The sequence below is a fragment of the Pelophylax lessonae genome, assembly GCF_965119305.1.
Source record: "Pelophylax lessonae genome assembly, chromosome: 7".
NCBI lineage: Eukaryota > Metazoa > Chordata > Amphibia > Anura > Ranidae > Pelophylax > Pelophylax lessonae.
In genome coordinates, this window is record NC_138774.1 from 154,758,618 (window position 1) to 154,779,873 (window position 21,256).

At 38.3% G+C, this 21,256-nt stretch overlaps 1 protein-coding gene across 2 annotated transcripts in view; it reads right to left on the reverse strand.

The window, feature by feature from the left end:
* The window catches only part of COL4A5 (collagen type IV alpha 5 chain), a 245,222-nt gene that overhangs the window by 41,798 nt on the left and 182,168 nt on the right, over positions 1-21,256 (reverse strand). For both annotated transcript variants that reach the window (XM_082264454.1, XM_082264453.1), the window contains 3 exons: positions 19,807-19,905; positions 19,683-19,733; positions 17,963-18,148 (listed from right to left, as the gene is read on the reverse strand). In XM_082264454.1, coding sequence (XP_082120580.1) covers positions 17,963-18,148; positions 19,683-19,733; positions 19,807-19,905 — 336 coding nt within the window. The remainder of the gene's footprint in view (positions 1-17,962; positions 18,149-19,682; positions 19,734-19,806; positions 19,906-21,256) is intronic.

A 21,256-nucleotide genomic window follows, 5' to 3' on the forward strand; every position in this document is an offset into this window, starting at 1 on the left:
AATAACTATAAATAAGTTAAAGTATGTATGTATGTATATATATATATATATATATACACATATACATATATTATATTATATTTATATATATGTGTGTGTATATATATATATATATATATATATGTGTATATATATATATATACGTATATATATATATATATATATATATATATATACGTATATATATATATATATATATATATATATATATATATATATATACAAAAAAAGTACAGTAAAAATGCAGGAAAGGGCACTAGGGGGCAAACTAATGTGAATTTATTTTATTTCGTAATGTATCAGTGTGTTTGGTGTGTTTTACTGTTTGAATTTGCCGCTGGTTCCACCCATCTGCGAGCGTCACGTCGCAGGAGACGGAAGCCGGGGCACACAGAGCATCGGGAGGAAGATCCGGCTGCCGCACACTGCCGGGATACATCGCTGGATCCCGGGCACAAGGTGAGTACCCTCTCTTACAGGATCCAGCGATCTCCCTGGCGGCACCCCGAGTGTGGCTCGGGGTTACCGCTTTTGGCACTGAAATTTAACCCCAAACCACACTCGGGAATACCGCTAGGGAGGTTAAGACATGTGTTAATTTTTTAATATATAAAACACAGGTCATTTTATCCAGCTCTTCTTGTATCTATACTAAGCAATATAAATAGCTATAGGATAGTACTTATCCTCTAACTGATGGAATTGCTAAGCTAGTGTTTTTTCTAACTTGATAATTGGTCATATTGTGTGGCATGTTTATTTGATTGAACATGCACACATTTTGTTGAAAGGAGCACAGTTTTTTGCACTATGTTTCTTTTGAAAGATATCTAGTTTATCTAAGATGAAGGGAAAATGCTGGCACCAGCACCAGCCTGGACCAATGTCACAATGTACTTTGTACAGCGTGACATAAATAATGGATACCTTGCATTGTGTCTGCCCTATCAGTAATGCATTAATAAGGTCAACTCAATAAACACTATGTCAGTGAATAGTTTATAATACATTACATATTTTATCATAACACAATTGAAGAAATGTTTGATAACAGATTTAACTAGTGACTCAAACCTATTGTATATATATAATATACAGATTTAAGCCCAAAAGGAGGAGGAGGACAACCTGGTAACTGCAGATCCTCCTGAGCTACAGATGCATTGTATTTCAACCATTGTTTTCAACCAGCCAGTGACTCTGCAATTAATTGGCAGAAGGCTACGTGTATACAAATTTGAGGAAAGCAAATAGGAACTCTATACATAAAGTTTTTTTATTTTATTTTAATGTTTGATATTATATAGAAGGGTTAGAACCTCTGTTAGGTTTTTCCTATTGTTTCTGTTTCTATAGGGGGATTTTTACTCACTCCCAACTTACTGATCCTTTGTTGGCTGGACAAGAAATAAAAGGAAATCTCCTCGATTCTCCTCCTCCTAAAGCAGCATTATAAAACTGGCAGATGTTGTAATGCTTCCTCATTCTAACAAAAAAGAATTGCTGGAACTACAGGTTATGTGAAAGCATTCAATTTGTAATTTGTTCCAGACAAAATTACATTAAATTCCTATTTATATGATCAACAAAGGAACTTTCTCCTTGTTCATACTGTATACACAATGTCCATGGCGTTGCTTTCTATTTTGCACATAAAATATACTTGTTTTATATCCAATAAATAGCAGTTAAAAGTAAACAAAATGGGTTTTCTTTTTCCCTTAGCTTATTAAAAAATAGATTAATAGTTGAAAATAACCTTTTCTTGCTTTGTGACACAGAGCACAAGAGTTTAAAAAAATGACTGCTTGAGGTTTCACAGCTCCCTTTTTTTCCTGCATTAAAGTAGCAAGAGTAGAGGAGAGGTATTAACCACTGTATGACCCACGGCCCTTGGCTATCTTCACCTCATTTTAGAAGCATATTTAGAAAGTAGTTAATAGAAGACAGAGGCATACTTTCAAAGAGGTGTTGTTGACAGCCTTCTAAGAGGTTATTTAAAACCTGTATAGTCTAATGTTTTACACTGCCTGCAAAACAGTCAAATGTACATGCACAAGGAGTGCCAATTATAGATTTCAATGAACCCAACAGCAATGGGTGAGGAGGGCTTCAACTCTACTGATCATAATCTGAAGCACACAGTATGTAAAAATTGGATTTTTTGGATTCACTGAAAAAACATTTTCTCTGAGTTTGTTGAAGGACACAACTTGATGATAATTAGGCAACCCAGGGTTATACTCTTGAATACAGGAGATTTTGACACTTATACCACTTTCTATCTCATACATGTTGTAGCAGTTTTAGCAAGCAGTTCAATAACAGAAATATAGTATATGAAGATAGGTAGCTGTATACCCCTATAAACTCATAAACTGGTGAGTAACTAAATACTATTTTCTGTATCGTTCTTTAGGGGGCACAGCTTTATGATAATTAAACAAACTAGGGATGTTCAAAAGCAGAACAAACAGATGGATGGGCATACCTAAACAAACACAGGTGAAGCAGCCCAACGAAAAAAAAAATAACCACTGACAGACCATTTTGACCAAAACTAGCATCTGTTGAGGCAGACACATGAACCTTAAAGAACTTACAGAACATATATACACAATATCAGGACACAGTCTATAGACACAAAGGCCTAAATAACAAAAAGCCAGTGAGAGTTTGCACTAGGGTAATGGGATTTACTAAGGCATTTTACCTCCTAATTCACAGGCTTGCACAGCAACCTGTGAAATCCACTTAGAATTAGTGGAACTGGGAGTTGGAGCAACTCTGTTAGGACCTTGTGGAATACCAAACAAGGTAAGCCCTGGTGGTCCTCACCACATCTCGGCAACTGAAAGAGATCTCCTTGGTATCCTAATGAGGTAATCCTCATTAGGATGGATGATCTCAAAACAACCTTGTCAATATGCAAGATCAAACAGGGCTACATTCAGGACAATGCTGATAACTCTGAAACCCTTCGGACCAAAATGATGGCCATAAGAAAGGATACCTTATAGAATAGTAAGGTCAAGAAGATGTTATGAATAGGTTCAAAAGGAGCTCTTTTCACAATTTTGACAATACCAATTTGTAAACCCACAGATGGAGTAGAGATCTAACAGGGTAGGCAACATGTATAACCCCTTGTAAAAGTATGAATCTGTAAAAGATTAGCAAGAAGCACCCATGTGTCAGTTACGCAAGCTTCCAAAATACCTACAGTAGATCTATCTGCAGGCTTGGGTCCCTTGGTTTGCCAAGGGGGGTAAGTCAGAGCGCCTTGTGGATGTGGACAGAAGAATGGATCTTACCTAGCTGTCATCCAGTGCCGAATCAGGCAGAAAAGTCATCTAGTCAATGCAATTAATAATTGCATTTCCTGTCAGTGGAATCCCTTAAGCCAAGGGTTTCAAACTCAACTTTATTGAGGGCCGAATCAGCATTATAAATGCCCTCAAAAAGCTGGTTTTATCTGTAATACTGGAGGAACACATGTGCTCCCACTGTGGAGACTCTTTAAAGGTAGAGTTAGGGTCTGCAGATATCAGGGTGCCTTGCCGGGGCCTGCAGCTTACACATGTATTTGCCAATATGTGCAACTAAACCCCTGTTTTTAATGCATACTGTTAGACAGGTTTATTTGATTGGTGGCTGGCTGGTTGCTAAGTAGTGACTGGAAATCCTCTGGCTTCTTTGACGTGGGAGCAGAACAAAACAGTCGGCTTACCAGAGATGTGACAAATGCTGTTTCTTATTTTGTAGTGTTGCAGAGTGTGTGGAGAAAACTCCCTCACAGAATCACTTAGCAGAAATAACAAAAAAGGAAGTGGCTAGTGTGCATGTTCCTTCTCTACTGCGTCACAAGTCCCAGCTAAGAAGAAATAACAACAAGAATTTTTAAAATTTACAGTTGGGTAAAAATCAGTGCAGTTGGGTAAAAATTGGTGCCTAGCAGCCAAAACAGAAAGTATAGGGCAGGATGAGTAAAAAAAAGATGGGCATATTTAACGGCATGGTAAACATTCCTACATCCACCTTGTTTTTCACCTGCATAAGATGTTCCTTGATCATGTAGTTTGATGGTGTAATGTGTTGCCCTTTACAGCACAGCCTATAGTAGAGTAAATCTTTACATTCCTGTGTCAGCAATTTCAGTTTGTGCTGAAACATGAGGCATGCAGCACAGCACTGCACAGTAATGCATGACTTTTGTCTATAGTGTGGGACCTGACATTTCCTGTAAAAAAACTACATATGCTGCAATGCCTGGGTTTCTCAGTCAAGGGCTTGTGCCGGTGAGAGCTATATAATAATAAGATCTGACACAGACATAAGCAGGCAGAACATTCACAGTCACACAGAGAGCTCACTCATGCAGTCCTTCATTTCATAGCATAGCACTCCCATATTTGAGCAACACGGAGGGCATAGTAAGGCAAGCAGGAAGTTATCCTGTGCTCTTGGTGCTTAGATACCAGCTAGCTGACCCAATACATAGACATAGGGGAATCAATCAGCTTTGACACTACAAGCTGAAGCCACAACATTTGAGCCCATCATTACAAGGTAAGGAAAAAATCAGCACAGGGTATATGACTATACTGATACCTAGTTAAAACAATGAAAACATTTCAAAGTAAACAATACCTTTAAATTACAATGCGCAGCATGAAAACTCATATACCGAAAATAGGGAAAACAGCAGAGAAGGAGAAATGTATATTCCCTTCATATACAGCCCAGCCAGATACATTAGCTTTCTAAAACATGCAGCCTGAGATTAAACATTGTCTGTGAACAAAAGAAAGGAGGAAAACTAAAATCTTCTACAATGCAAGCCTGCAAGCCATCCACAATTCAGATATTGGAGGAGGGAGGAGAACTGCCCAACTCTGGTTCCAACAACTGCAAAGAATCCCCAGACATACTTGCCTGACCTAAAAAGTGGAGTCCTGTGCTAATGGGGTGTCACTGCTGTCTGAATATACTAGAAGCCGTTGGTTTGAGTACACAATATAGAAGAAAAGAAAGAGACATCTGAAAAACACTTATGAACTCCTAAGAACACTTAGCAAAACTGAGCAGGTGTGAAGAAGGGGAAGGTATGGCCTCTAAGAGTTGGCCTTCAGTTTTTCTATGTGTCTAGTGTTCAATTCTCCTGTAGGCAAAGGGTAAACCCTATGTTGTATAATTATTATAAAACTTTCCTTCTCAATAGATGATAGATAAAAATCTTTCTACATTAACTCTACATCTGTTAAATTCTGTAAGATATTTGTGTACATATTGGATGCTATAAAATGAACATGTTTTAGAGCACTACATTTTACATAGAAGCCAAGAGATCTACAAATATAGCTTTAAAAAAATTGAAAGGAATTAACATACTCCATTAGTTCTCCACTTTTACCAGGAGGTAACTCCTTAAGATTAGTAATAACTAGGAAGCAGATACCAAAAAATAGACAATCTTAACAGTTGAGGTCTATGAAACAGGAAAAAAGAGCAGATGTCAAAGTCTACAGGACAGTCATTGGTAATGAAAGTTTGAATATGTATATAGTACATGCTATTGCTCCTTGTTCCAAATATAGGAAGGAGCAAAAGCATGTCACAGAAAAAAATACTGGTTACTCATAACACCTGCACCTTGTAGAACAAACTTTAACACTTACTGCATTTTTATGGCATATAGGGCAATTTTAGACACGAATACGAGCGTAGCTTTTCAGGTTTGCTCTTCAGTAATGTCAGCAGTGAATAGGCTAAATTTATGCACACAGTGCTTATTTTTAAAATATTAATTATTTGTATATCTCTACTTGAAGTAATGAGATACAAAAATATTTGCTTTCATATTATGTGAGCATCCTTCAGTTTTCAACTTTCCTTTAACCTAACATTGAAAAATATAATAGCACTGCATTATATTACCAGATTACTATTGTGGAAAATATTATATTCTAAAAACTGTATGTGGTTAACCCATGCAATGAAGGTATTTATTATAATAATTTTGTATTTATTATGAAGAAAGAAAGAAAGAAGTCCGCAGTGGATGGATGGAGGAATCGGCAGGCTGCACCTTTCCTCTTCTGGCTGCTGGGCTTCAAACTACCCACCCACACATCTCCTTTTTTGAGGCAAAACATTGCCGGAGAGTGTGGGTGGGTCAGATACAGGAGGAGAGGGTGGGAGGAGAAGGAGCAGGACCAGCTCTTTCTCCTCTGCCGTCCGTAACGGGGGGGGGGGGGGGGAGGACTGTCATTTCTGGCTCTAGGCCCTATCCCTTAACAACACTTCCCAGCGTTCTTTGCTGCAGTCCTGTGTCTCTTCCTGCTGCTGAGTGGTGGATGCAGAAGAGAGAGGGTAAGTGGGCTCACACAGACACATTGCCGCCTGCTGCTGCACTCTCTCTGTGCAGCGGGAGTGGCAAGATGTGTAGAGGAAAGTGTAAGCACAGCAGTGCTGGTGGGGTGGGAGGTAGAAGACAGCCCATAGCACAGTTGCCTCTCCTCTGGCTTCCCCACTGCCTACAGTGCTGAGGGGGAGGAAGACCAAGGGAGACAGTCGGCACTACTTAGCCCTCGGATACACAAATGTGCACAGGGTGATTAGGGTGTGCCCAGGCACATCTGGTACACCCCCTGTGCATGCTTATGCCTACCTTTCTGGAAGCCCATAACTTCAAACTCTGCCACTTTGCTGATTGGTTACTGCTTCAGGTATTGAAAAATTCTGAATCTTTCAAACACATGCTCCCCCACTGCACACACTGAAAATTTGGGAGGAAACATGGCATCAGGAACAGGTAAATAACACAACAGGAAGTGCTGAATGCCCAGCAAAGTAGATGAGTTTAAATAAAAGGGCTGCCGAAAAGGTTTATGTATATTCTTCTACATCATGGGCCTTTGGGCCTTATTTACTTTTCACTCTGTGGTGATGGGATCATTAAAAACAATTGTAGCAATAGTTTATGCCAGGGATCTCCAAACTTTCTAAACAAAAGGCCAGTTTACTGTCTTTCAGACTTTAGGGGGGCCTGACAGTGGCCATTGGGAGTAGAAATGGTCTTGACATTAGTGGGAGTAAACAATGTATCTTTGATATCATGGGAGGAATACTGCCCATCATTGGTATCAGTTGAAGGAATAGTGCCCCATCTTGGTGTAAGGAGAAGGAATAGTGTCCACCATTGGTATCAGTGGAAAGAAAAGTGTTCCATCATTGGTATCAGTGGGTGGAATAGTGCCCCATTGTTGGTGTCTATGGGAGGAATAGTACCCCTTTGTTGGTGTCAGTTGGAGGAATAATAACCCATCATTGGTATCAGTGGGAAGAATAGTGCCCCATTATTGGTGTAAGTGGGAGGAATATATCTCCATCATTGGTATCGTATGTGAAATTGTGCCATTTCTTTGGTGTCAATAGCAGAAATAGTGCCTTGTTGTTGATGTCAGTAGGAAGAATTATGCCCCATTGTTGGCGTCAGTGGGAGAATTAGTGTATTGCATCAGTGGAAAGAATAGTGCTAAAAGGCCCGGATAATGGTGAGCAAAGGGCTGCATCCAGTCCCCAGGGCTGCAGTTTGGAGACCACAGGTTTAAACCATGTGAATAAAAGGAAATTATTGTAAGTACACCTGGCAACTATAGTTTGTCCTATATGCCTTTATTTTTTTTATATTTCAATATTTTTCATTGAAGTCATAAAACAATGTCATACCAGAGTTTTTTCCCCTCAAAATATTCATAGGCATAAGACCTCCTAATATTAATCAGGGAGATCTCAACAATAAACAATCTTGGTAGGAATACCAGTAGAGATAACAGAACAGTATAATAAGATATGAGTTATTATCAATAGGGTCAAGGAATACATATCCAATCCACTAGGGACTGACTGTGCAATATTCCATCGAGCCATTTCGATATGTGATACTGGTAATGGCTATGTAACGGGGAAAAGAGATTGGGGCAGGTAACAAGGGAATAGGGAGGGGAGAGGAGGGGGGGGGGGGGAGATCAGTAAGAGGAATCCCCAATGTACATTCCTATGAGTATCATCAGCATAGAACTATTTGTTCTATCAGAACATCTTGCACTTATTTAAGAAATCAGACAAAAAAATAAATTGTAAGAAAGAAAAGGAGAAAAAAAGGGAGTAGATCAAGGAAAGGGAAAGGAAGGAAGGAAGGAAGGAAGGAGGGAAGGAAGGAAGGAAGGAAGAAATGGAGGTAAAAGGAAAAAGAGGGCCAGCCAGAAATTCATTAAGTTACAGAAAGTATTATATCCATGGATCCCATGTCGCATCAAATTTCTTAGTAGAGTTGCAAAGAATACAGGTAATCCTATCATTAACCATGATTCAGTTAGGTTTATTCTTCAAGGGGAACCATCGACTTCTTCCAATATTTATTATTAGTTATTCTAGCTTCTAAAAATATATATGTAATAGGTTTTATCGATTTTTTATCAGGAACCTCATCAGGAAGTTTTGAAAAAGCACTGGTTCTGGGGATCTACGGATAATAACCCCTGTCACTAAATGTATCAAATTAAATATTTAAATCCAAAATCTGGTAACTACAGGGCACTGCCACCAAAACATGTCACATTGTACCCATCTGGCCACAACGCCTAAAGCAAGTGGGGGATGCAGATGGGTGCATCCTCACAACTCTGGTCGGGACCAATTAGTGCTGTGTTAATAGATACTTTGGGTAAAGCATTGGCAATATCTTGCCAGTCATAAAATGTAAAAGTGGTATTCAAGTCCCTTTCCCATTGATTCATATAAGGGAGCTTAGTAGTTGGGTCAGTAAGAGTGGCGTATATTGTAGATACCCATCCCCATAGGAGGCCTTTCGTTTAACAAAATTTGTAAGTGTAAGGGTTCCCTCTAGCAACCTAAATTTAGATTGTGTAAAAAAGATAAGATGATTGTACCGAAAGGTTTAACTAGCGGGCTTTTGCAAAGTATCTTTAAAATATTGTAAGGAGTATGGTTGATCCCTATTTAGGTGGTCACCTATCCTAAAAAGCCCCTTGTTAAGCCCCATAGAAATGGTATCCGAGTCAGTGCAGGGGAGAACTTGGTGTTGCAGAACAAGAGGGCCAGCGGGGTATGTGGAGATGACAGGGGTTTTCGAAGCTTTACTCTATCCCAAACCATTAGTGAATGAGACAGGGTAGGACATAAAATGGGGGGGGTGAAGACAGTTAGGAAGCCACATTAGAGAACCAATGGCAAAAGGGTGGCATGAGAAAGCTTCAATAGAGACCCAGAGGGGTGTAGATACTTTGGTCGTTGTGTGGGAAAGCTGAATTATTTGAGCAGCTTGATAATAGCCTGTAAATTAGTTAAGCCAAGCCCACCACTCGGGTTTGAAACATACAACGTGAATTAGTTCAATCTGGGTTTTTTATTGCCCCAAATAAAGCAAAGGACTTCTGATTGTAAACGTTGTAGATCTCCCCTTGGGACAGCAATTGGCAAGGTTCTAAAATAATAAAGTTTCCTGGGTAGAAATGTAGTTTTAATAGAGTTGATTCTGCCAAACCAAGATAAGGGATAGTCTACCTATCGTCGACGATATTCCCAAAGTTAATGAAAGAGTGGAGGGTAAAGAGTGTTGATCAAGGATGTTAGTTGGATACCTAAACATGGAAGACCCATTGAAAACTTTAGGTATTTCATAAGGTCAGCACCCTTGAGGGAGGTAAAGAAATATTAAGGGCCATTGTACCACTGTTTTTTTGATGGACAGCTTGGTTGGTATGCAAATGTTAAGAAAAATATAAAGTATGGCATGTGAAATAAAATAGAAAAATCATATATTGAACACTATAATTACATGAAATAAACACATACAGTAATGAGAATGTGATATTCTTGGTAAAGTTATTTACCATTTGTTTAATTATTATATTGTGGGCAATCATGCACACAGCTACCATAAGAGAAAGAAGTAGGGGGTTTCTTCGGTGCCTCAGGCCAAGTTATGGGACTTTGTAGGCAAGTGATTAATACACAATTGTATATGTAAAATCTAGTATGATTTATTATATAAACGTATATTCAATAAAAATTATAACAGACAGTCATAGTGTGTATAGGTGTTGGGTTATAGACCCAAGGTGCATAGAGGAAAAGTAAGTTCGGAAACAGGTTTCCGTGACATTGGTGAAAATAAGGTGACTTTTTTTGGATATGCTTGCTTGGAACTGTATTCACAGAGGTCTTCCAAAATTTATCCTGTTTTTCCTATTTTGGATAAATTTTGGAAGACCTCTGTGAATACAGTTCCAAGCAAGCAAGCCTGGAAGAACAGAGAATCATATCCAAAAAAAGTCACCTTATTTTCCCCAAATGTCACGGAAACCTGTTTCCGAACTTACTTTTCCTCTATGCACCTTGGGTCTATAACCCAACACCTATACACATTATGACTGTCTGTTATAATTTTTATTGAATATACGTTTATATAATAAATCATCGTAGATTTTACATATACAATTGTGTATTAATCACTTGCCGAAAAAGTCCCATAACTTGACCTGAGGCACCAAAGAAACCCCCTACTCCAGATATACAGGGACGGAGGCAGACATAAACTACAGCTTTCCCGAGATCAAACATACCCCCCTACCATAGGAGAAAGGCACACAACTTCCACACGTGGTGCAACTGGGTCCCAAAGACTGAACAAGGACTAACAGTTTATAAGAAGCCCCCATACATAACTGTTCTAAAGTTAAACCTTCCACCGTGATAAATACAGATTACCACACTTATCTGCACTTTCTTTTAGATGATCAAAAAGAAAGTGCAGAGACTGTATTTTTGTCACTGTGGGGTTGATTTACTATAACTGGAAAGTGCAAAATCTGGTGTAGCTCTGCATTGAAACCAATAAGCTTCCAGTTTTGTTTTTGAGATTATTATTATTTTTTTTTTTTGTTAAAGCTTAAATAAACAAGCTGAAGTTAGAAGCTAATTGGTTACCATGCACAGCTGCACCAGATTTTGCACTGTCCAATAAGTAATTAGTAAATGAACCCCTGTGATATCTTTGCAACATGTCCTCATTCCCCATTCCATGTAATGGGCTTGGGACACAATTAGTATTTGGCTAGTAGGGAAGAAAAACTTAGTATTTACATCAGACCCTTTGTTAATTTTTCTACAGAAAAGATTTGTTGTCTTTTGTCACACTGTAGATGTTTCCCGACCTCTTGTTTTAAGATAATAATGGTCTAAATACAGAAATCAAAGACAATTATCTGTGCCCCAATCTTCTTAAAATGTATGTATAGCCAAACATTTTTTTTAGTTTGGCTATATGGAAGGGTTAAAACTCCTTTTAGTTTAATATTTTGATTTTTGTGTTTCATTGTAGTAATTTCTCTTCCATGTTTTCTTCTTATGGGATGCAAGAGGAAAAGAGACAAAATCTCTACAATATGAGGGGAATTCTCTTATACAGTTTTCTCCAAAATAGGTGTTCCTTTGGAAGTTTTCCCTCTTACCTCCTATTCCAGTAAAAACTATAAAATTTTTCTCATTTCTGTCTTGGTGACACTGGTCACTAGGACAAACAGGGAGGGTGAATTTCCCCTTCAAGGACACGGATGGCAAAATATAACAAGTGTTCTAATCTTAAACTAAAAACGTGTTTTGGCTATACATGCACTTTAATTATGATATTGAAGACAGGATTCACAAAGATTATTTGGCAAAATAAACCTGTTTAGTTTAGTATTTGACAAAATTAAAAACAATTACTTCTTAGCATATTATGTATTGTAACATTTAAGGCTCGGTTTTATTATTCTGCAATAGCTAGGACACTCTCGAAAAACTGGTGAATGAGCTTGACAGCATATGAAGGCTTTATATCACCAGAACATCAAGCTTTCTTTGACAGGGTAAAATATCTACGAGGCCTTCAAAGCCAACATACACTAAATTAACTGGCATTAAATATCAAATACTGAAACCTTGAAAATCCATTCATATAAAGACAATAATACATTTGGATTTTGCTTCTGTTTTGATTTCACAACACAGCAAATAAAAGGCTTAAATTATTTATAATGTAAGTTTCATACATACATGGAAATACTTCTCATGTATGGCACAGAATCATAAAATTTTGTATAAATAATGCATGCAGATTATATATATACTGATTACATAGTTCTCCTCTATATAAGTGTAAGTATTGTGAGCTTCATCATTTATTCATAATGGCTAGTCTAATGCATCTTGGTGTACAAACAAGTCAGCTATCTTGACACGGGTATGGTAATCATTCATGTACTGTACATCGCCTGTTATGCTTATTGTCCAAGTCATGTGAAGGCTGCCTACCACTTCTTTATAGGAACACTAGTATTTGACAAGTCACTGATCTAAGTTTTATTTAAGATTGTGATGAATTTGGAAGGAAATTAGATGTTTTAAAGCACAGGCATCACCCTTCTTACTGATTTGACATAAGGCATAAAACACAAAGCCATCCGCAAAATGTTTAAAGGGTAACTGATTTTTTTTTTTTATAAATGTTTATTTTCAATTTATTTATTTATTTTTTTTTACTTCAAATAATTACATAACATAATTCTAAGTGTCATTCACAGTGAACAATATTTCAATAAATCATTTGGTAAAATGAGAGCATTGACCTGAATAAGATTTTACTACCTACTTTGTTCTGCTCTATCTGTACAGACTTTTGAAGTGTCCATTGTGCTCAGTAAGTATTGCCGAAATTCTGCAGTCTGCCTTTAAAATGGCATTAAACCCAAAAACAAAAATGTATTAAATTGCAACCTACCAATTCTAAGATGTGGTGGCTGCATTAGTTAAATTAATTGTAAAGTCTCGTTTTTTTCCTATAAAAATAACAAACATATTATACTTACCTTCTCTGTGAAGTGGTTTTGCACAAAGCAGCCCAGATCCTCCTCTTCTCAGGTCCCTCCTTTGGGATCTGTTATCCTGGCCCCTCCCTCCTGTTGATTTCCCCCACAGCAAGCACCTTGCTATGGGGGCACCCAAGCCAAGTCACAGTTCCCTGTGTCCATTTAGACACAGAACCCTGTCCTAGCCCTGCACCCTCTCTCCCCTGATTTGCTAGCTGACTTTGATTGACAGCAGCAGTAGCCAATGGTGCTGCTGCTGTGTCTCAGCCAAACAGGAGGGAGAATCTCAGACGGCTGAGACACTCGTGGACATCGCTGGACAGAGAGGGACCTCGGGTAAGTATTAGTGGGGCTGCTGCACTCAGAAGGCTTTTATCCTAATGCAAAGAAAGATTCTGTCTTTACAACTCCTTTAAAACTATTTAATGTAGGCTTTTTTCATTTATTGCACAGGGGGGCCCACAATGATGAGATTTTATTAGTTAATATAAAAACTTTATCCCAAAAGGAAAACTCCTGTTTGCTGTGACTGCTTATATAGTCTTAGCTGGAGTTTGTCTTCAATTTGGTAGTCAAGTCCATCTTAATCTGCTAGTCTAAAGGGGGGTACACACTATAAGAAAATCGAGCAAACAATCGTCTGATTTTCCCCGTTGTTTCACAGCAAATCAGAACCGATGAATGAAAATTCGTACGAAAATTCTCGTACAACAAAGGCTTTTTTTTTGTTGTTGTTCATTGTTTCTGATCATGCGCAGTCTTTCTTTTCTGATTTTTCTTGTATGAAAATTGTATGAAAACAGTACACATCAAACAAAAACTGTTTGTTCTGTTACTGTACGAGAAAAATGTTGGAGTTCGTCCCTTCGAGAATTTTCGTACGAAAAGTCGGAATCAGCTGTCGAAAGTTGAGAACACACTATACAAAAATTGTACGAAAAGTCTGTGGTTGAAAATTCTCGCCCAATTTTCTTATAGTGTGTACGAGCCCTTACACTACTCACTCCTCAAACTGACAGTGCTGCTGTCAAAGGTGTCTGCTGGTGCAGCTGTGCATGGTAACCAATCAGCTTCTAACTTCAACTTGTTCAATTAAAGCAGAGTTACGACCTCAAAATTCTTTTTTCGATAAAAATACTCCCGGGACAGTCAGGGCTAGTGCATTTCAGCAATCATAGCCTCTGAACTGTCCCCGGGTTCACTTACCTTTTAGAAGAAATACTTACCTTGAAAATGTCTTGTCCAGCACTGCCATCTCAGGTGTGGGCAGCTGAAGCCAGAGCGTCCTCTTCGATGTCCTCTTCGGTGACGTCGGAGTCTCAGAATGCCCTGCACCGGCCGGCCCTGCTCGTCACTTCCGGTGCTGGCGCGTCATCCCTGCACAGCTTCTGGGCATGCCCAGAAGCTGTTTAGCAGGGAATGACGCGCCTGTACTGGAAGTGACGAGCAGGGCCGGTACAGGCGCATTGACTCCTGGGAGCGATGACGTTCGGCTCCCAGGAGTCAATGCAAGCAGGAAGAGATGGCGCAGGCCGTGGCCGAAGAGGGAGGAAAAGGAAGGAAGGTAAATATATTTTCTTTAATAACAAGGTAAGTAAAGCAAAAAAAAAAATCGTGATAATCCAATTCTTTTTCAGGTTACTTAGAGCAAGCGGATGTCAAATTTTCATTTTGAGGCTGGAACTCCACTTTAAGCTTTGACAATAAAAACCTGGAAGCTGATTGGTTGCTATGCAGAGCTGCACCAGATTTTGCACTCTCCAGGTTTATTAAAGCAACCCCACTGTGTGTTATGGACTTGATCTACAGACAAAATAAAGGGGTAAAAAAAACTGAAAAAAAGCAAAATAATGCAGCTACCACATCTAAGGACTGGTAAGCTGCAATATACAGTACTACATTTTTTTTTGTTTTTAGGTTTATTACTGCTTTAGGCTACAGGTGACTATACAGCTATGCATGGACACAGAATAGTACCAAAGTTTTCCTTTGAACACAATAGATACTTCAAGAATCTGTGAATGCATACAAAAACAAAGTAGAGCTTTTCACTGATTATAAGGATGACTATTATGCAGACTTGCCTTACTATATAAATCTGTGCAAAAGGTTAAGTCAGACTTTATTATCCTTGAGCTGTCAAAAGACTTTTACTGAAATCTGCAGAGTTGTACATGTTAGGTAAATGACATTCCCTGACAGCTTTGGTCACAGCTGTGTATGGCCGTCTAACTCCAGGGCCTGCAGAAGAAACTGCATGCCTCATGTTGTTCCACTGACTAAATCACATACTGTACTTTGTGAGTTGAAAAGTATGCTTTATAATTGACATTAACTAGGTAATTTGCAAAACCTAATTACAGCAATTACAGGAGCCTAGACAACTCTAAGCAGGGAGCAGCTATGGCATGATACCCATTTGTACAAATTTGATATTGCCAAGGTGACCTAAATTTTCAAGAGGAACGCACACTTTGTACCCAGTCAATTGACAGAAGTAGATGGTTTCATTTAAAACTCTTTTGTTTTGATAGCTGCACAACATTACTCGTAATACTAAGATATACAGTACCCAGCATTCCTGCTTCTGTATGCCTTGTTCTATCACTGAACAACAGGCACAGCTCAATCAAAGCTGTGTTTACAGGGGTCAGGCCAGGTAACAGCTAACACCAGTTTATAAAACAGCCTGAACTAGCTGAGGTTTGACTTGGTACTTCTTTAACCAGATAGTTACTCCTGCTTGTAATTTTATTATTTTTTATGTAATAATTGTATTATTATTATTATTACTATTATTATAATTAGCATAATAAATAATAATAATAAATATTATTATTATAAAAATAATGATTAAAAAAAAAAAAAAAAAAGTAACCTGGAATACTTTAAACCTGCTATTATCTTGAGATTTAACACTCTACATTTACATGCAATATTCTCAGATTTAAGGGCTGACCTTCAGGGCCTGGAAGTGAGATCACAATTCAAATATCCATTTCCATATTGATCATTAGACGTATAAGGGGGAAACATCAAGATTGTTAGAAATTTCAGCAATAATCCCACATTCTGGTTACATATCAACTTTCTTGCAGCAAGTCCCAAACGTACCAATGGACTCAAACTATTATCAGTGCTTTCATAGAGAGCAACTTTGGCTAAAATTGGGGCAGACCAAGTCAGGAGCTTATAAAGTTTGTCAGTGTTAGACTCTGCAGGTGTCCAATATTGAAAGATATCACAACTACATGAGGATGCTGCAGGGGGAACATTGTGTTTAATGGCCCCTATAGGCAGGGGTCTTCCTTATTTTCATTAAGATCACACCACTCCCCATTTTCTTCAAAAAGTGATTCACAAAATGTAAAAACACCAGCTCTAAAGTCTAAATAAAATGATTTATTCATTCTCAAAGCATGTAAACATGAATAAGCATGCAGACCAAGAAAACTGGTGCTGCTACTGATATGCAAGTTTCAAGTTTTCCTTCCAAAGGTCAATAGTGAAGTCTTTCTCTAATTCCTCTCTGCAGATGTAGGCATATAACCTTGCAGAGAACCGTTACACATAACCATCACAGAAAGACCTGTGCTATCTTGTGTGTGTGTGACTGACTTCACCATCTCTATGCTGTTAAGGAAACAAGATGGCCGCATCCAATGGGAGAATAACTGTGTTTTTGAAGACCAATTGGAAAAAAGATTTTTGTTTACTTATTATACACTAGTAGGTTTATAGGGTTTCATTTATATTTGTGGCAATGGTTTCTGTAAGCATTGGAAATGGGAAAGATTGCCTAAACATTCCTCTCTGGGGGTTTTTTATCAGCTATATAACTCCTTCTCTAATTTGTTTGAAGGTTCTGTAAACAGAGCTAATTTTGATGTTAGGAAAGTGCCTGACTTCACCCTGAAGTGTAGCTCATGCAACATTTTAACAATATGCCCTATGGGTCTGCAGGACAAAGGATTGATCTGCTGACTGATGTGAAACACTGATAATAGCTTGCTTTATCCACATTAGCACATGCACAAATACACAATACCAAAAGGTTCTTTCCCACAATACATGCAATAAATACAAGGCTTACAAGGAGAGCATGACAGAGCAGGTTTGTGCTAGAGCTTTCTCACTGAACTGATGGGTATGTATGAATGCAGATGACCAGGTTGCTTATATATGAAGTGATAGCTGAACTGACTACAATTAGCACACGACATCAATGCTATGAGTGTGCTTACTGTATGCATGTTTCCTGTCTTCTCTCTTTTTTGGATCCAGCTTATTTTGTATTTTTGTTTGAATAATGTTGGGAAGATGAGGTCTTTCCTTACAAATAGGCCAAATTTGGTGCCAATCTGATCTAATATCAGTAGCATCTGTCATATTCTCCTTGTATAAAGTAAATCACAGACACATGAAGACACTGCTCACAGATACAGGATGTAAGATGAGAGACTGATGATCAGTGGATTCCGCCATCTAATGCAATGGTATGGAGACGATGAAGTGCAGGAATGAAACTCGCAGAGACAGGGGGTCCAAATTTGCTCATGCCCCAGTGCCCCAATGGTTTTGATTTCAAAGTGTAGAAGGCAATGAATTTTGCTGACACACGTGCTCCCTATGCTTACTCACTTGGTGACCATAAACATACAAATTCTGTTGCCACCAACTGTGCCAATGCTATTTTGTGTGCTCACTAGCTCATTTCAGTGACATCATGCTGAAAACCAGTGCTCATTTTTTTGCTACCAGCTATTAGTTCTTCAGAGTAAGTAGTAATGATCCAAAATGTTTTGATATAACATAACATTATTTTTAAATAAAAAGATTGAAATAGATTTTTTTGTCAAAAATCTATCAATCTGATGTCCAGAAAATTGTCAGACAATAGTAACTGAGGAGGAATCAGTTTTATATGATGTTTAGATTGCATGTTTGGTATGTAAAGTCGACCTCTGAATCTAAAAAGCTGGCAGCAAAAGTAAAATCTACATAAAGTGAATAAAGCATTTATTTACCTGGTCTTCCAGGAGGTCCTGCTGGTCCAGAATTTCCTTTGGGACCTGGTGTGGCAAGTCCTGGGAGACCTGGTTGTCCTGGTGGTCCTGAGCTACCTGGACTACCAGGATAACCACTGTCTCCTTTTTGACCAGGAAATCCAGGAGATCCGGGAGGTCCAGAAAATCCTGGCTCACCCTTTGCACCTGCAAATACACAAAGAAAAATCATATATTTCAATTAAAAGGCATACATAGATAAATTATCATATGGGTGCTATGTACAGAAAAAATGGACATAAAACTCATTTACAGGTATTCTTGGCTAATTATGAAGATTATGAATGATAAATGCATTAAGAACTTAAACAGTGAGGACGCAACTAGCAAAACTATGAACCTTACTATGACACACAACTCAGACTAAAGGGTAAATTCACATCCGATGCGGTGGGACTATGATGGGTGGTTTTTCCAGAGCAGTCCCACTGCATGAAAGAGCAAAACGCTTTGTCTCTATGTGCCTAGTTTACACCACTACAATGCAAATTATATCTTTTCATGTGACAACACTGAAGAAATGACACTTTGCTACAATGGAAAGTAGTGAGTGTACAGCTTGTATAACAGTGTAAATTTGCTGTCCCCTCAAAATAACTCAACACACAGCCATTACTGTCTAAACTGCTGGCAACAAAAGTTAGTACACTAAGTAAAAATGTCCAAATTGGGCCCAATTAGCAATTTTCCCTGCCTGGTGTCATGTGACTCGTTAATGTTCAAAGTCTCAGGTATGAATGGGGAGCAGGTGTGTTAAATTTGGTGTTATCGCTCTCACTCTCTCATACTGGTCACTGGAAGTTCAACATGGCACCTCATGGCAAAGAACTCTCTGAGGATCTGAAAAACAGAATTGTTGCTCTTCATAAAGATGGCCTAGGCTATAATAAGATTGCCAAGACCCTGAAACTGAGCTGCAACACGGTGGCCAAGACCATACAAGAACAGATTCCACTCAGAACAGGTCTCGCCATGGTCGACCAAAGAAGTTGAGTGCACGTGCTCAGCCTGATATCGAGAGGTTGTCTTTGGGAAATAGAGGTATGAGTGCTGCCAGCATATATGTGTATGTATGTATAAATACATATATGTGTGCATATATATATATATATATATAAATATATATCTATATATAGATATATATTTAGATAGATATTTAGTTAGTTATTATGTGTCTGGATGTGTCATTACATGTTCTTTTTATCTTCAGTTTCACTTTTTAAACTGGGCGGCACTGTAATCTCACAATATCTCACGAGATTACAGGTAGCCCACCCACTTTTACATGGATCTCGGCCGTTTTCAGAGGAAAAACTTCTCCTCTGTTCTCCCTCTGAGAACTGAAGTTCTCCACTTCATAAACAGGGTGCCAGAGGAGATAATTTTCCTCTGAGAACTGCCGAGAAGTGAACTAAGAAAAAAATTCCCAGTTTCATAAACGTACACCTATGTTTGCTAATAGGTCTAACTAAGAACAGTACCTGCTGTTCCACAAAGACACTAAGCAATGGATAAAAAAGTAGGCCTCGAAAAATAGTAGATTTAGGCTGTTTACGTTAGGTGGTGCATCATTTACTACTGACTTGTCTCATGCTGTTTGAAAGGTAAGGTTATCTGAGCATAAATCTGCTTTTTTAATATAGAGAAACTACTAAAGCTATGAATAAAGCAAAAACTGTACCTGGACTCCCAGGAAGTCCCGGCAATCCTGGTGATCCAAAACCCGGTAATCCTAAAACACAGATATTAACATTAATGAAAGCTGATGACATACAAGAAAATGTAATCACAAGATAGTCACAAACCTGGTTCGCCTTTTAGACCAGCAGGTCCAGGAATTCCATCTTGACCAGGCTGACCTTTTTCACCTGAAGGTCCTGGGGGCCCAGGACGTCCAAGGTCTCCTACAAGAATGACACAGTAAAATCATTTAAGCTATGAATAATGCAAAAACCTTACCTATGTATAGTATACTATTTGCTTATAAGGGTACCTGAAAAGAATTAGGACACAGCTTTACAAAGTCATATATACAGGTCATCAGGTCCCATAACAAAATTTTGATGGGGCTCCCTGGTGACCTGCAGTCTTAACTGTGACAATACATCACTGTTCTTAATATAAAGTATGTGCTTCAAACTTATGTGCTCCACGATGAGATGCCTCCAAGAGACCCGTAGTGCTCCAATTACACACTGCACTCACCAGATGGATTTGACCCCTTGTGTTACCAAATAAGCCAAATTGCCCTCAATATGGCCAAGATTCCAATGTACACAGCCCCCTCATTTGTCTTCTGTTCATCTTTCTAATGTGTTCTTAATGCCCCTCAGAATCTCTCAGAACATATCCACCAAGTACCATTAGGAAGAGGAAGGAGAATCTCACATAGTGAAATTCAGCTTTTACTAAGTAAAATAATTAAAAGTAACGACATGGATGTTTTTCCATGTGATTTAAAGCATGGAGACATGGATAGGATGGGTAAGTTTGCTTTGAATATTAAAGATGACTTAAATAGCATTTCCAGTTTGTGGTGCTCATATACAGGTAAGTTCCGCTTTAAACATCATTGGTTTTAATTGGGATTATACAGTATATAGTGAGAGGTTATAAAATGATGAGGGGAATTTATTCATAACCACACATATTTAAATCTAAAATGTCACAAAGAGATAGGTGAATTGGATATTATATGTTTATACAGATATGCATTTGAATAAAGATGTCTTTTGAAGACACTTGAACAGCTATGCATTTAGAATTGAAGACAACAATACCCTTATTTGATATGTGTTGGTATAAATTTCTCCTAGCCCTTACAGCTTCAAGTCCACTATGACCAAGCCCATTTATAGGAGAAGCATGTCAGTGCGCTGTCTTCATCTGCCAGGAAATGTACTCATTATTGGAAAAAAACAATTTTTTTGATTCAGCAGAAGTGCACCACAATTTATTTTTATATTAGGTGAATGGGAGACAAATTTATGAAGAGCCCCTAGTACGTTACCCTAGTTGTTAAAGGTTTCATGGGCATAAAGTGGTACAAGCACTAGCTCTTAAAGTACACTACTACAGATCAGCGAGTTGTATTAACAATATTAATAATCATCACAATATTTTATAATCTTACATAATTGTAAATACTCTTTACCTTTCATACAAACGTCTTTCAACTCTGGCTTTGCAGAACTAAAATTTCAACTGTTTTATCAGGTGTTTAGCTAAAGAATAATACACTTTAACAGCATGAGA